This window comes from Salminus brasiliensis, chromosome 4 (genome assembly GCF_030463535.1).
Source record: "Salminus brasiliensis chromosome 4, fSalBra1.hap2, whole genome shotgun sequence".
NCBI classification, from domain to species: Eukaryota; Metazoa; Chordata; class Actinopteri; order Characiformes; family Bryconidae; genus Salminus; species Salminus brasiliensis.
In genome coordinates, this window is record NC_132881.1 from 31,723,675 (window position 1) to 31,739,642 (window position 15,968).

At 38.5% G+C, this 15,968-nt stretch overlaps 1 protein-coding gene across 1 annotated transcript; it reads right to left on the minus strand.

The window, feature by feature from the left end:
- Window positions 1–1,456: 1,456 nt before the first annotated feature.
- vstm4a (V-set and transmembrane domain containing 4a) lies at window positions 1,457–12,071 on the minus strand. The gene is made up of 8 exons (XM_072678017.1): window positions 11,856–12,071; window positions 10,116–10,511; window positions 6,319–6,372; window positions 4,435–4,542; window positions 3,864–3,897; window positions 3,646–3,773; window positions 3,449–3,513; window positions 1,457–2,464 (listed from the first exon to the last, which is right to left on the minus strand). Exons 1-8 carry the CDS (start codon window positions 11,905–11,907, stop codon window positions 2,303–2,305), a joined length of 999 nt encoding a protein of 332 aa, XP_072534118.1. The 5' UTR covers window positions 11,908–12,071; the 3' UTR covers window positions 1,457–2,302.
- Between the last annotated feature and the right edge of the window lie 3,897 nt (window positions 12,072–15,968).

A 15,968-nucleotide genomic window follows, 5' to 3' on the forward strand; every position in this document is an offset into this window, starting at 1 on the left:
ATAAAAAAGCATCCAATTAGGAAACACCTCAGCTTTTGAACTGGTGGAAAAGATCCATCTTTTAAACAGTTCTCTGTTTATATAAATGCTAAAATAAAAGTCATTTGTCAGCTGGTTTAAATTTGCAGGAGAATGCTGTTCAAAACGCAGTAGAACAGAGTGCAGATGAAAGCAATTTCATGGATTTCCGTCTCCATTTGTTGCATGTTAAAGCCTGCTCTGTTGTGGATCTCCTGTGTGAGGCTCGGCTCCATTCTTTGTTCTGCTTATTTGCACTCACAGCATCTGCACATGGTGTAAGTGCACACGAAAAGGGCACGAAGGGCCCTCTTTCACCTCGCTCACACAGAACGACTGCAGACTGCTACAGCATGGACTGGCCTGCAGAGTGAAAAAATAACCCAGGACAGAACAAGGTCATCATTATTTTAAGAGCGGAGAGAGAGTGTGAGTCAGTGGGCTGTGTGTTTACTTTGTGTTTGAGGCTAAGATGCTAATACCCAGAGCTAGTGTCAAGGCCCGTGTACTAGCCTTTCTCTGCAGCTGTTCATTAATATGCACTGTGACCACAGTGAAGAGGGGGGGGGGTCGCTCTCTTTAACCTTTGTGTGAGTAGCTAATTGTGCTAAGTAGAGGCGCTTAATAGACTGGAAAATAATCATCATATATCTCATGGAGAGAAGCAAATGACCTTCTCAAAAGACAATGGCTATCTCAGTTTTAATACGCCGGTGATTTTATGATATTAAATGTCAAACCATTTGGGCTCTTCTGAATAATTAAATCAAATAAATTATAGCACCTCGGCAGAACCATCTTGTAGCCTAACCCAATTATAATGCACTGTAAAGCTAATTATTAAGCATGATTACAATTAGTATAATTTTAATAAATGTAACCATTAGAGGGTTCATCACAGTCACTGACTCTGAGTGAGGGAGATGGAGAGGGACACTCTTCCCAGCTCAAACAGAGAGTTACTGCAGACCTGAGAGTGAACTAAGGGGCTGTATTACTCATGCTGTCAAACGGTGATAATGCACATAATGGTGGTGATGGTGAGGGTCTCACAGAACCACTTGGTAAAAAAGTGGCATAAATACCATATAGGATTAGTTCTGAGTGCATGAACAGAAAAGTCCAAAAACAGTATTCTCTTGCAAGAAAACAATGATTCTGGTGAAGTTAGTATATTTCTTAGTAGTTCATCTTAAGCATAGCATAGAGGCAAATATGATTGTGTTATAGTACAAAGTAAAATAGTTATATTAATGGTAATCATCATCAATGAACATGGTATGCACCCCCAAATTATAGATCAGCTCACATAATATATATATATATATATATATATACATAGTTCTAGTTCATGTTACGATGCATCTATTGCAATATTTCTGAAAAAGTTCTTCTAATAAAATACTGCTGCCGATCATTCTAAAATGTTCACAAGATCTTAAAGATTTGAAAAAGCTGGTAATCTTTATTATAACACAAATTACATTAGATACTTCACCAATATACTCAGAATTAAATACATGTACTGGATCAAATCAAACAGTACTGCGATATTTATACTTTAAAGAAAATGATCCTCAGTTCACAGTGGTGAATGTCTTCAAAAAGAAAAACTATGAGAAAAACCACAGATACCAGAAAACACATCCCTTCCTGTATATTTTTTTTCTAGTTTTTATTCTTACTATTTTAACCCATTTTAACCCCCTGTTTAATTCCCTCCAGTGCCGGTAGGGTGAAAGCTAGCATGTGTTTATTCTGAATCACATGAAGCCAGCCACTGTATCTTTTCAAACCCCCCTAATGCAACACCATTGGCAGCTGAACGCATCAGTTCTGATAAATCAGCTAACAGACACCCACACATGCTGGTTGATGGAGAAAGGGTGGGACATTCTACCCACCCAGAGAGAGCGAGGCCAAGTCTCATGCACTCTGGGACTCACACCCACAGATGGCTATGGCATCACTGGGGATCGAGCCGGCAATCTCCCAATGATCTTGCCAATGCTTAGGCAGCTGCGCCATTTGGGATGCCCCCTTTCTGGTCTTTTTTTAACAAAAAGAATAAATGTCATACACGTCTTAAACCATGAGATAAGATACACCATGAGTTTACAGACACTGTGCTAAATGTGCCCATGTAGAAAAGAAAGGGAAAACACATCTGCCAGATGCTTCACTAGTACCTCTATACTAGACATTATGCAAAACATCAGTCAAATATACAATAGCAAAAGGAGGTCTTATAAATAATTCTAGTTCAAAACAGTCTCAGTTCAATTCACACTTGCTTTTCCACAAAGAGGATCTGGGCGTATACAGTTCCTGTGCAGTTTGCTTTGGGTTCCAGCTGTGCAGTCCCTGAGCTGCTGGCTTTAGCCTCAGGCATTGGTTTGACCAGCTCCAGCTCAGCATATGTCAGGCTGTCATCTGCCACCCTTGGCTTTAGGGCAGGGAAAGGAGAGAAGAGCAGAGAGAAGGATGTTTCAGTACGGTAAAGACTACTGTAAGCGGTCAGAGGTCTATAAGGGAATTCAGCAAGCCTGGAAGAATGTAGGCTGGATCAACATGAAATTATAGACCCAAGTTTAGGATTGGTTTCATTGCAAAAAAAAAAAACCCCAAAAAACAAAATGCTGCTTGGGTCCTCTGCTGTGTTTTCAAAGTTTCATCTTAAATCCCTCATGATCTAGTTGGGCAAAATGACATCTGAAGTATAATTTGTCACATTTAAAAAAAATGGTTTTCTTAGAAGTATTTTGATCAGATGCCACAAACAACCCACACGGACACAGCCTGTTTACTGTCTGTTTCTTCCTGGTGCTTTTCTCAAGACTCCCTAAAGTCACAGTTAATCAGTAGTTTCAAGAAAAGCACATCACCCATAGATTTAATCTGATTATCTTGTGAATCAGACCAGGTGCTGTTTGGCCCAGCGCACAACACAGCTTTTATTGTAGTTGGAGAAGAGCGTCACATACATTTTAAGGTTTTTCCTCCCTTTCTACTGTCCCTTTGTAATAATTTCAGTGGAAGGTAACGCAACGAGAATCAAGCTTGTTAAATAAATAATTGTTTTCAAAAAGCAATAAAAGCAAATAAAATTAGAAGTCTCATAATGGTGAAACTACAGCAATATGTTCAACAAACACGGCCGTATGAAAAAAGACAATAATTTCCCACTTGCATTTTTCCTGCAAGTAATAATTCAATTGCAGAACGATGAGGTAAAGCATGGGAGGCTTTTAGAATACAAACATTATACAATTTGCAAAAATAAAATTATGCATGCAAATGATTAAATCAAGCAATAGCATACATTAGGTTTGACAATTATGAAACTACATTAAAATTGCTTAATTACCCTCACTCTCATACTAAAAGAGAGTAGAATAATTGGTGTAAATGAAAATAAAACAAGTAATACCGTGTACGTTCTTCTAGGCTGGGCTTTTAAAAGTTTGGTTCTGCGTGGCTTATTTGGAACAGGAGCTATAAAAAGAAAATAAAAAGTCAATACTTGCATCATGGGATAAACCCTTATTGAAAATCACTGAATTAACTGACTCAGACGCAAGAGGTGAAATCCAGGTTTAATGTCATTCAAAGGGTAGGAGCTCCTACCTTTCCTGGGTATTTCTGGAGGTGGTGCAGTGATGTCTTTGGGCGGTGTTTTGTGTCTCTTCTCTTTCCTGTGCATTCCAGGCGAGCTAGCCTGTGAGCTGGCCACACTTGTCACTGTTTCCCCAGAACTACATTTAAACATAGGAAGGAAATCTAAGAATGGAAGCACTTACTTTCAAGCAGCAAAGTAGAGTTGACAGGTCCTTACTGTGGCTTACCTGCTCTCTGAGCACTTCACCAAATAGTAACTTGCTAGATAAATAAAAAATATGCCAGGTTAACTCTTAGACAAGCCACCCGAACACCAAATCAGAAAGTTAAGAAAGGAATACATTACTAGTAAACAAAAAAGTGCCATATAGATCACTGAACTGCACTAAAGATTTGATTGTATGGTGCTAGGAAAAAACATTAATTGGTAGGATTTTTTTTTTTAAGATTCTTTAAGCTTTACAAAGGTAATTCACAAAACATGCAAATGTCAAAAATGGTTCTTTAAAGAAAGTTCTTTATGAAACCAGAATCAGTTCTTTACGTTTATATTTATTTGGCATTGGGCTGATGCCCTTATCCAGAGCCAAGAACCAATTCATTTTGAACCCAAGGACACTTATTTATGTATCGCGGTGTGGTTGTCCAGTCGAGGAATTGAATACTAGTCTGCCACAGGGAGGACATTGTTGTTACACGCTACACTACACCAACTACTACATGACTCTTTTTGGACTATATATGACTGAACTAAGACATCACAAGTCAGCTTAGATGATGGAAAAAAAGGGTAACCACCTTTTAGTCTTTGTTTGCGCTGTATGTGCTGACATGTGATGACCACAGCAAAGAGGAGCATACAAAGAAGACCAATACAGCAGATTAACACAGCGCACAGATACAGATCTGAAAAGGTAGATGACAGAAAAGAGGTGTCAGTACGGATCTTAACTGGGGCAATATATACATCACATTATGCCTATACAATATGTATTTAACCACTGATTTAAACTGTCAATGTGCAGACAGTACTCCCTGGTTAGTTAATGCACTATACACAACAGCCAGTGACTGGCTACATTGCACTGTGCTTTTGTTGGAAGGGATAGGAACCAGAATACATTCCTGTTCCACTGCAGTCAAACAAATGCTTTCAAGTCAGGGTGGAGAGCGCTCTCATGGGAGATGGTTGGCCAAAGGAATGGGCCAAAGGAGAGCTGCTTTTGGAGATGTTAAATCTGAACTGCTGTGTGGTCTATTCCCATCAAATACTACTCAAAGAACGGTCCTGTCTATTCTGATGCTAGAAACAGAGCATATTCTCCCAACTAAATCATATTGCTGCAGTCATTACTAAATTACACCTCATATCTCTGAATGGAAACTTCATGGGGGAAGAAAACATTCTTAACTTGCAAGGGAAGGGCACACAAAGGGCAGCTAGTATTTCCAAATGGTGTAAAAAATAGATTTTATGTAAAAATAATATTTTTTTATGTTACAAGATTTTGATATGCCTATATACTGAGGCTGGGGAAAATTTGATTGAAAGATTGATTTTCTAAATGTCAACTGGGAATGTAATGTTAATGAAATGAAAAAGACACACAACTGTGTCCCATTCACACTATCCCCTACATGTGAAAATCTGGACCGCTGTATAAGGCACCTTTATAGAGTACAGAATTCGACAAGGTAGTGAATGATTTCAGGACCTGTGTTATAAGAGTGAGCTCATTGCTGTGCCACAGCAGAGTGCATTGTATAAACAGTTTGATGGTCGGCCTATCTCAGAGAAGCCGCGTGCAAATCTTAAACTAAACAAGATGGATTATGAGTATTCTATGTCCAGTTAGTGTACAACATGTGCAATATTTATTACAGTGAATTGTGAGATTGTTACAGTGCACTGAAAATTCAGCACTACATTTACGGACACCAGCAAAATAGTGCAGTATATAGAAAATAGGCAACAGTTTCAGACACATGAACCAAAGAACCATTGAGCAAGCAATGGCAAAGCTTCCATCATCTCAGAAAGGGTGAACCGAATTACAAACTCTGTTGCAACTTTTATTGCCAATGATTTGTGCCTGTGTTCAGTCCCTGAGAAAACAGGGCTGTCACGTTATGTTGTGCACTTTGGAGCTGGGATACAGCAGCGTCCAGTCCCTGTGATATTTTACTGACACAGGGATCCCCAAACTCTACAATGAGACCAAAACGGTCAAACCATTAAAAAGTCATGGAATCACTGAAAATAACTGGTAGAATAGGTGGAACATGTGATCTTGTCCTCATAACAATATCACTGTTCAGTGGCAACTAGCATCTCATGTGCTAAACTGGGAAAATACCCACATATGATATCTACATGCTATGCCCACACGCTAAACCTGGTCTCTCAGCGATTGCTCAAGTTGCCCACTGTATCAAGGCTACTAAGGAGGGTAAGACGTATTATATGTGTTACTACGCAGTACAGTTGACTTGCCACATCACTTCTATTTGTTTTATTAATAAAAGATTGTAAGTAAATTCTTTTTGGATCATTATAAATTCTTGGCTTTAAAAGTACCAAGTACAATCACATAGTGAGTGAATCCTGTACAGCAAAAAAGTTGCATCAAGATGCATCAAGAATCTTTTAATCACTGTTTATTTAAATTAAAAACACCATACCTTGAAACAAACGCCATATATCATCTGTGCTCTCAGAGGCTGTTATATAGTGCACTGCAATCATAAAGGGGAAAATAGGTTAATAATATCCACCAGCACCAGTAGGCCAAGGTTACAGTGCTTTTGGGTAACTTACTCACTTACAGCTACCTACAGTGTGAAATAAAATGAAAACCCTTCTATTACACTAAATACTTATAAACCACATCATTATTTTGAATAGACATTTACTGAAATAAAGGATGCTTTGAATGTATACACCATGATTCCTGCCAAAATACGCAAACCACAACATAGCAGTTGTGTTGATACAACACATTGCAACTAACTAATGGGCGTTTTTCAGTATGCAGGGTAATCAGAACAATCAGTACTTCAAGTTTCTACAAGTTCCTGAATTCAGACTATATTTTCATGAGAAAGCAAGAACACACATTTGTTACGTATACTATTCTATATGTTACTACCTATCCTTTTCTATTGGTGTTTATGTCTCTCTGATGGTTCAGATGAACTATTCATCTACCCCAACTAGCTTTGTATTCATATAGATACTTGGTTTACAGTGGTCTGAGCAGGGTTGTGCCCGATGAGCCTTTCATAAGACCAGACCAAGGACATTTAGATTGGTAGAGGATGCATTCTTTGAAACCTCGCAACACACTTAGCCTTTGGCCCTAAGAATGGGGCTTCCATAAATCTGCATCACTAAAGTAGTGTAATAAACAACCATCAATGCATTAAATCTGCATTAGGGAGTTTACAAAGATACACTTCCATTTTAAATTTGGGCTTTTGATTTGGTTTCATATTTATAATGTTCATTTTGATTATGACCAATAAAATAAAAGATAGTCCAAAGACCATTCAAAGTCCTACTCACAAGGTGGTTCTTCTTTTTTTGCATACACACCGTCCATCGCACTTTGACTGACCTTGTTTTAAATCTGATTATTTTCCGAGGTCAAAGAAAACGAAATCCAGATGTTCAGGTCACTGCTCAGCAGGATCGCTATCACAGATGGACTACAGTTACAGAGCTTCTCCATTTACATTGACTTCATTGAAGACAATCCCATTTAGGAATGCACGCACCACGACATACTGTAACAAAGATCAATGTTTTACTATATAGACTAAAATACGATTGTGACATATTAAAGCAATGCCAGCACAGCAGAAAAAATAAGAGCCTCTGCAGAAAGAGAGCGAGGCTCCGTTTTAGAAGCTTTTGTGCTTCAACATATTAAAGCCTTTACTGCGATCCCACCTTGCTTTATCGCCCTTTTCCCCAGCTCTGGGCTCTAAGGTGTGCATCTCTCTCCGCGGCCCATGTGCTTTTCATTAGCACTGGCTCCAGCTCGCAGGAGGAGCAGACTGGCTTTAATAAGAGGCTCCATTCGCACCAGGTATACAAACCACACATCTGATCTACATTTGCTGCTCGGAGGGAAAGCTCCCCTCAAAGCCTGAAGCTCTGCAAAGTTTAAGCTTGTTTTTTTCCGCTAGGTCTGCATAAAGGTAATGAGAGCACACTCTCGGAAGAGATGGATTCACATCTGAGGCAGCATCGTAAATAGTACACTTTTTGAATTAAGATGTCAAAGGTTTGCTTTAAGTGATACCATAGAAGAACCATCTTTGTTTCCCTTTTATTTCAATGGATGATTTTTTAATGGAATACATGTTTACCACTCAAAACTCAAATCTGAGGTATTCATAGCATTCAGTCACATGGATAATAATTTAGATTCTTTTTCTTATAATTAGTAACAGAACAGAAAGCTCATTAACTCAAAACACACTTCCTTTTGGCTTTGATTCTAAGTGTGCTTTGAGACATTGGGCTCGAGTTTGAATCTTCTCTTTTACAAGGAAAACCAAATTATTAGCTGTGGTTATGCAACCATATGTTACAAATGTGGCAGATTGTTTAAAAAACACTGATATTATTTCTTTTACATAGTTTTTCAGAAAAGCAAAAGTGGGTTTTTCTATGGTAGTCCTCCGAAGAACCTTAATGCACATTCATCTTTAGCAGCGTATCTGTAATAGTATGTCGGATGGCTTTGTTTGTTTCCTCCCTTTGTTTCTGAAGTGTGTAAAGTAGCTGATGGTTAAAGGGCTGTATTTTGTCACCCCTGCTCTAGCCTATATTTAAGGGGTGTCTCTACTGGTTGTTGTTTTTCACAGCCCAAATTCCCTGCTCTGATGAGAACAATGATCTCCACTTCCTTCCTTATTACCTCGTCTTTGTTTACTCCCTTGCTGTTGTTTTTTTTTTCCGTAGCTTTTGTCTTTCAAAAATGGTTGTTTATGAGGAGTCTGTGGTCATCTTACCCCCATCACCCACAAAGCCACATCCTTTAATCCATGAAATATCTACTTACGGATGTCAATGAGTCCACAACAGTTTTTTTGTTTTTCTAACAAGAAGCCTATTCACATCAGCATCATATTTGTTTTGGGTTAAGTTATGTTGTATAAGTTAGCAGATTTTGTAAACATAGTAAATTAAAGGATTTAGAGATATTAGAACGTTAGGGATAGAAGTAAAACATAGAAACTGTCTAACGCACTCATTAAACCAAATGTTGAAGGGTAATGTGAAGCAGTATCTTTGTTCTGTCCCAAAACACAAGCTTTAGGCAACTGGCCCTTATCAACTGAATGATAAAACCACTGTAAACCATGTGGAACCTTTCTCTCTCTGAACAGCACACGAAAACTCCTAAAGCAGCCAGAGTAAATGTTTTTTGTTGCACTCTAGCCAATCCTCCCTGCTATGTCCTCACAGCATGTCCAGGGTCTTCACGTTTACAGCGCTGTGCTATGTTTGTGTTGGCATCTAATGCAGTTCTGGTGGAAATGATGTATATGCAAAGAGTAAGGGGGGCACCCAAGCCTTATGTACTTGTTAAAGCTAATGTGTGAGGTAAAAAGCTTACTCTAGGACCTACGGGGACATTCACGCTTAATTTTCTGTTTTTTTTTATTAATTATTTTATTTTATAGACCATCTTCCTAAAACCGGACTTCAGTTTATGCTTGGCGAAGGTCTATATTTTAAAGTGACTGATTTGTGAACTATAGCAGGGCATATGACCACCAGACAACTAGAGTTTGTGGACACTTTCTAATAATTTACTGCTAAGGCCTACTTTGGGCTCAGATGGCAGGGTTAGTGAGTTGGAGGAAACAGCTGCTGTGTGGTTAGCCCTGACCGTGGCAGGATACCATGCTTTCACCCCTCCAACATAACCACACAGTGTTCCCTGGAAAGGGTAATGAAGCCCTGAACCAAGCTTCTAGCTTGAAGCGGCAGGACCTCTGTGGTTGCAAAAGGCATCACAATGATTTAGTATATCATTTTTTTGACACCTGCTCTTATATGTGCACAATATGGATATCGTTCTGAGAGTAATTCCCATAATAAAATGAATAATTCCAGTTCTAAAATTTGAGTGACTGAGCCACAGTCAAAGCTGTCATAAAACACTCATTAAATACACATATGACCACACATTAAGAGATGACGTTATTATATAGGGAATTTTACGGAATCATTTTTCATCTGCATCATGCACGGAAACCATGGGGTACTTTTTAGCAGGGTTGCTTGGCTTACCTCAGTCCATAAGTGTTTTGCGATTATTCTTATTTTTGTATTATATATATTCCAGTTTCCTCTATCTATGTTCTATGTAGTTATTCACACTCATCCATATATCGAATAAACCTCTTTAACGTTGGTGGATTTAGTCATATTGTATTTGCCATTATATTGCCATTGTTACCTCGAAGCTCCATGGTCCCTGTGCCATTTGAGGAGGCCCTCCATTTGTTTCTGTGTTTGCGTATCTCCTGCACTTTACAGGTGTAGTTGCCCCTGTCTTCTCTGGATACGTTAAGGATTACCAGATTGTACATCTGCCCCTCCACCTCCTCCCAAAAGTGAAACTTGGGCTGGCCAAAGCTTCTGCTGTAGTTTCCATAGTACTTAGCCTTCTTAAAGTTCATCTTCACCACCAGGCGCTCATCCTCGGGCGTGGGAAAATAGAGCCAGCGCAGCACCAGTACACTGCTGCTTCTTTTCCTCTGAGACACCAGGCAGGACACTGTGATATTCCCTCCCTCCAAACACATACTGACCGGCCCAGGGCTCACCGTCACGTTCAGGGCTTCGGTCAGCTCTTAGGGATGGAGTGGTGTGAGAAGGGCAGAACGGGGTACATTGAGATTAGTTATTGCTGGATAATTTGTATATCAACATCAAAATAATGACTAAACATTACATTTTAAGATGGCTAATTTATAATTACAGGTTAAAGGATTAAATCTGTTCATCCATTGTCTGTCAGGTACTGTAACAAGTAATTGTGTGAGTGGGCTACAAAGACAAATATGCACTGAATAGATGTTAATTGGTGAGGAAATGTGTAGTCCTGTAATTGTGTATTGCACAAATCTTCTGTTAATCTGCTAACATGCGCATCGGTCCACAGGCACAAGAAAGCAGTAAAATAACTAGTATAATAACTAAAAATTCATCTAAATATCAAATTTAACAGAATATATGGAATAAAAGGAAATAGGGTGTCGTAAGTATTATAGGTTTCAGAGTACTCTGACCTGACAACCAAAAAAGGCTTATCACTGGAGGCATATCACTTTTTCTGGCCTATGCCCACGGCTGCCAAAGGGTGTAACTTTTTTGAATGCATTCAGACACAGTATGTCCCAGAAAACAGAACAAAAAGCTACAGGTGGAAAACATTTGTCGGCCTTCTTGCATCAGAAAGTAGAGAGAGAACATGACAAGAAGATTGTCTCCAGCTGCTGTAAGACTTTGTAGCATTGATGTGCAGCCCCATTTGCTGATTTCCACAACTTGGTTAAGCAGATCTGTGTTTTTCAGTATAAAAACCACATCACACACGGCCGCCATTTGAACATAAACAAAGTGCCCTGAGTCACAAGAGCTGATTGTACTGGAATATTATGATGGGATGTCTTGGATGATGTTGTTGAACTTTTAGTGCAGCTATCAAACTTATAATATCCTTTGTATGTATATATTTATATATATATATATATATATATATATATATATATATATATATAGATAGATAGATAGGTGCCGAAATGTATATACATCCACTTCACAAAAATCAACAAAACATCTGAACATAGGGATACCCAAACTTTTGCATATGATTGTATATGCATAAAAACAATCAATGACTACTGCATCTTCTAATGTAAAAATAGTAAGAGTGCACTAAAATGCATCACTGCCTCAAAGTTGTTGTTTTTTTAAAAATGACAGTAAAAATGAACTACTTACTAACTGCGTTATCCAGCTGATGTTATGCAGTAACTCTTTGCATAACTTAAGTTAAAAGTTTGCCAAACATTCTCACAGTTAATGATGTTTTTCACCCGACCATAGATGACTAATTACATTCACTCTCTGAAATGTATGACTCTATCCCCTTTTTGCATAAAGAGGGCAAAATTCAAACAGACAAGCTTACCTTCAATGAAGGCCCTAGTCAGGAGAACTATCAGAACACATGAGAGTTTCATTTTGCAGACCCAAAGGCTCCATACACCCTGCTAAACAAGCACAAGAAGAAAGTGCCTGGGATTTTCTCCCCTTTTCTCTCCCTTTCTCCTTCTCACCGTGCGTATGTGTGTGTGTGAGAGTAATGTGGAACAGTGCGTGCTCTGTTCCCAGTTAGAAACACCCCTCTCCCTCACTCTTTCTTTTCTCTGGCTCTCTCTTTCTCTCTCTTCCTTAATCACTGCCCTCTCCAGTAAAGCGTTTGTAGGAAATGTCATTTCCTGAGAGGAGTTTTTTGGAAGCGGCACAAATTTCCAGCTGGACCTACAGCGCATTAAAAGCGGTCAGGTCTTAGTGCGTTACTCTCCCACCTTAAATAATGATTAAGGATGGTGGGCTAACTCCTCACAATGTCTCTTTTGTTTAGGAAACCCCAAGCAAACTCAGCTTGATGTGAAAGAGTCTGAGCTTCGTGTTCAGAATCAGTAGTGCAGTAAGACTTAGTGCAGAAAGCTGCAGCTCATTATTATTCCCACATTCACAAGGATATCTGGGAGAGCCCACTTTCTGGAGTGTTAGGAATGTGTCCACTTTTTCTGGCTTTTCCCCCTCTTTCCTACGCCCATACGACATGTCCACCCATGGCTGTGGTTAGAAACATAACCATTTATTGGGCAGGGTAATGTGCTGAGCTGATGGTTTCCATCACTGTGGAGCTTTGCCAAAGGAGAGAGATTACACAACATGCTTATGTATAGCACCAGGCTGGGAAAACCCAAATTCAGAGTTGCGAAAGTTGAGAGTGGCAAACGTGTGTTTTTTCATAATTATCTAACACAATGATTACAATGGAACCTCTGGTCAAGATTTCTGAGTAGTAGATAAACTGATCTTCAAAAGACAAGTCTTTTCAACAAAGCACCCCAAAGGATTTGAGTGCTCATAAATTTTACCACTATATGTACATGTTCTTTCAGTATTGTATTTTATCTACTGATACCTGCTTCTCTTGCCCATTTTTCATTCTTATTCTTTCTCTGACCTGCCTTTCATCTCTGGTTAGGTTCAAATGCATATGTTTTCATATTTTTTTCATTCTGTTTATTGTTATTATTATATTATTATTGTTATTGCTACTCACTGCTAAATTTCCTTCTCAAATACTATATAGGTAAATACTCTAGCTTCTCAGACTTTGTCTCAACATGCTTTGAGCTTGTGTTGTGGCCAGTAGAACAGGGAGCATTTCACTGTTAGAGGGAAGTATGGACTCAATTTAATACCAGCAAGCAGATGTTACACCTCAAAATCCACAGGAGACCATGACCCTCACAGTCTCCTCACCTAAACATCAGCAAAAATCTGTGGAATTTGTGGTCTTTGAAAGAGCAGTGCATATATGAGACCCCAAAAACCTCACAGAACTAAAAGCGGTTTTGCCAGGAAGAATGGGCGAAAATCACCCAAACTGAAAGACTCCAGACTCTTAGCTTGCTACAAAAAGCATTTACCAGTTAGCTACCTTCTTTTTTATGTGTCATCTTCAACTTGTGTATGTCTTTTGAAAACCATCTTTTGCTCGCTTAGCTGTTCACAGTAACAAACATTTTGAGGGTGGATGCCAAAGTTTTGCATGCTACTGTATGTGATTAGCACAGAACGTGGAGACCTTGCATAACCAAGCATAATTTGAGCAGGGAAAAGCAACCCTAGCATTACATCTGAAGGAACTGCCAGCAGGGTAAATTTGGCAACGCTGAAAGTTAATCACGAGCCAAATGATTCACTATGTTAATCGTTTGCCAGCCACATGACAGGACATTCTATAGCATGTAAAATGAGCTTTAAAGTAATGTTTACAATACAGTAAGTGCCATGTGATTTTTAAATCACAGATAAAACACCCTTTACCTTTAAAAAACAAGCCATCATTATAGACTGGCTGGAATCATTACAGGAGGCTAATACCCATATGATTACACTAGCCAGTTTGTAAATGACAAAATGTAATTTCATAAAAAATATTTCATATAAAAATACCATATATACAATATTTTTTGTACACATTTGTAGTTTTAATTTAAAAAAGTGTTTCTTAATGTTTTAATATTTAAATTAATCAAGTATTTAATATAATAAAAACATTAAGATTAAGATTAAATTTGCTAATTTGCTTACAGGACCTTACACCTTACATTTACTTCTTTATTTTTTATATTATATAATAAAGTATTAAAGTATTATTTAAAAAGTATATAAAGGTCCTGTAAGCAACATTTCTTCTTAATATGGTCAACACAAGAACAAAAATGTTGTTTGCAGGTATGCATGGTAACTGTTTATATATTTCAGTAAAAATAAATAATAATAATACACAATGCACTATTTACAACACACTCAATAAACAGTATACTCACAATAAAGCATGAATATTATTGATTTTTTATTTTGATTGACTTACATTAACTCATTTTACCACAGAACTGCTTATTACCACATGAAGAGTTGTTTTTAGTTTGATCAAACAAAATATGCATCAAATAAACAGGCATGACTGAGGCAGCTTTAATATCACTTGTATCTTTAGTCAGAGCATTGAGACTTCAGTCTAGATTAAAGTCTGCCTGCTTCTACTCTTACCTCTGATTCTTTTGGCCAGCAACCCTGCAGCAGCATTTTCCTTCTGTACAGCAGGACTCCACACTGACACCGTCTGGTTAGCACTTGGAACAAGGCTGAGGTTTCCTTACAGCTATCTACTGGAGATGGACAAGGGTGAGTGTGTGTGTAATAATCCTTCATGGATTGGGCGAAACATTATCATTAATTTAAATTTACGACCAAGTCATCACTTGTAAACATAATAAGACAGACCGATTTATTCTTTCCGTTATTCAATTAAAGTCTAAGACATCGCCCACCCGCAGACTCAACTCCTGCAGTGAAATCTAGCATTTCATATGAGTGCAGATTAAAAGAGCTCATGGAGAGAGGCTTTCCGTCAATGGGTAAACGACTCGTTAATGCAATACATGAGTCAGCGGGAGATACAGAAACAATAACAGACAGGCAGGAGTCTTGTATCAGCTATGTCTTCACAGACCTCATCATCAGACTCATGACCATCCAGTCAGGGCCTAGGGTGGTTAAGCTCTGGGCCAAGCTCCAGGAACACCACTTTGAGCTTTTATTTGCAGGTTGAGGATCAAGGGAAATCAAAGCAAATGCACTTTCATATGTGCAGGAGACTTGTCGTCCTGTGGGGGCACTTGGCTCTTGTTAAACTCATTTGGGCCACTCACACAGCAACAAAAAACCTCCTCCATTAAATCACTCGCTCAGTTTGCTTGTTTATTGGCTCTGCCATTAGGGCAAATTATTCTCAGTCAATTGGTTTTATAATTATACTGTTAGATGTCCTAAAGACCTGTGCAGCAGTACTGTGGCACTTAGAAAAAAAAAACATTTTGTGGAAATGACCCAGATTACTTACACAAAATAGCCTGCTCCAGTGCTTCCCCCACAAAATATCATAGCGTGAACAACTGAAGACTTGGTCTTGGAACAACTGGTCTAAACCTTTAACTTACTTACAAGGTAGCCAAGCAATGCCTATACCCATATTACTGTGTCATTAAAACTGATGATGCATGATAAACTTTAACTTGAAATTAGACAGAATAAGTACTAGTAGAGAAATCACTGTAGAATATCACATACCATAATAGTTACAATCACTGCACCTCTGACAGGTAAGATGGTGATGTAATAGAGTACTTTAATGAAGGGAGACATAATTTGGTCCTCCCAAGGGGGAGTAATTTAGCTCAAGCCTTATTTATGAGAAGGCAGGGTCTGATTAACAAGTCATGGACCAACTGATATCCCTGATGCAATCAATATCCTTCAGCAGCAGAGGCATGATTTGAAGCACCAGGCATTAATTTGTCTCAGCGGCTTTTTGCAGATGAGCTCTGCAAATATGTAAATGTAGCGAAATATTGGGATGACTTAAATACTTGTTATGATCTGCGTAATTATTAGCTTTTCATAAAGCTAGAGAAGCCTGGCTCGGTCTCTGCAG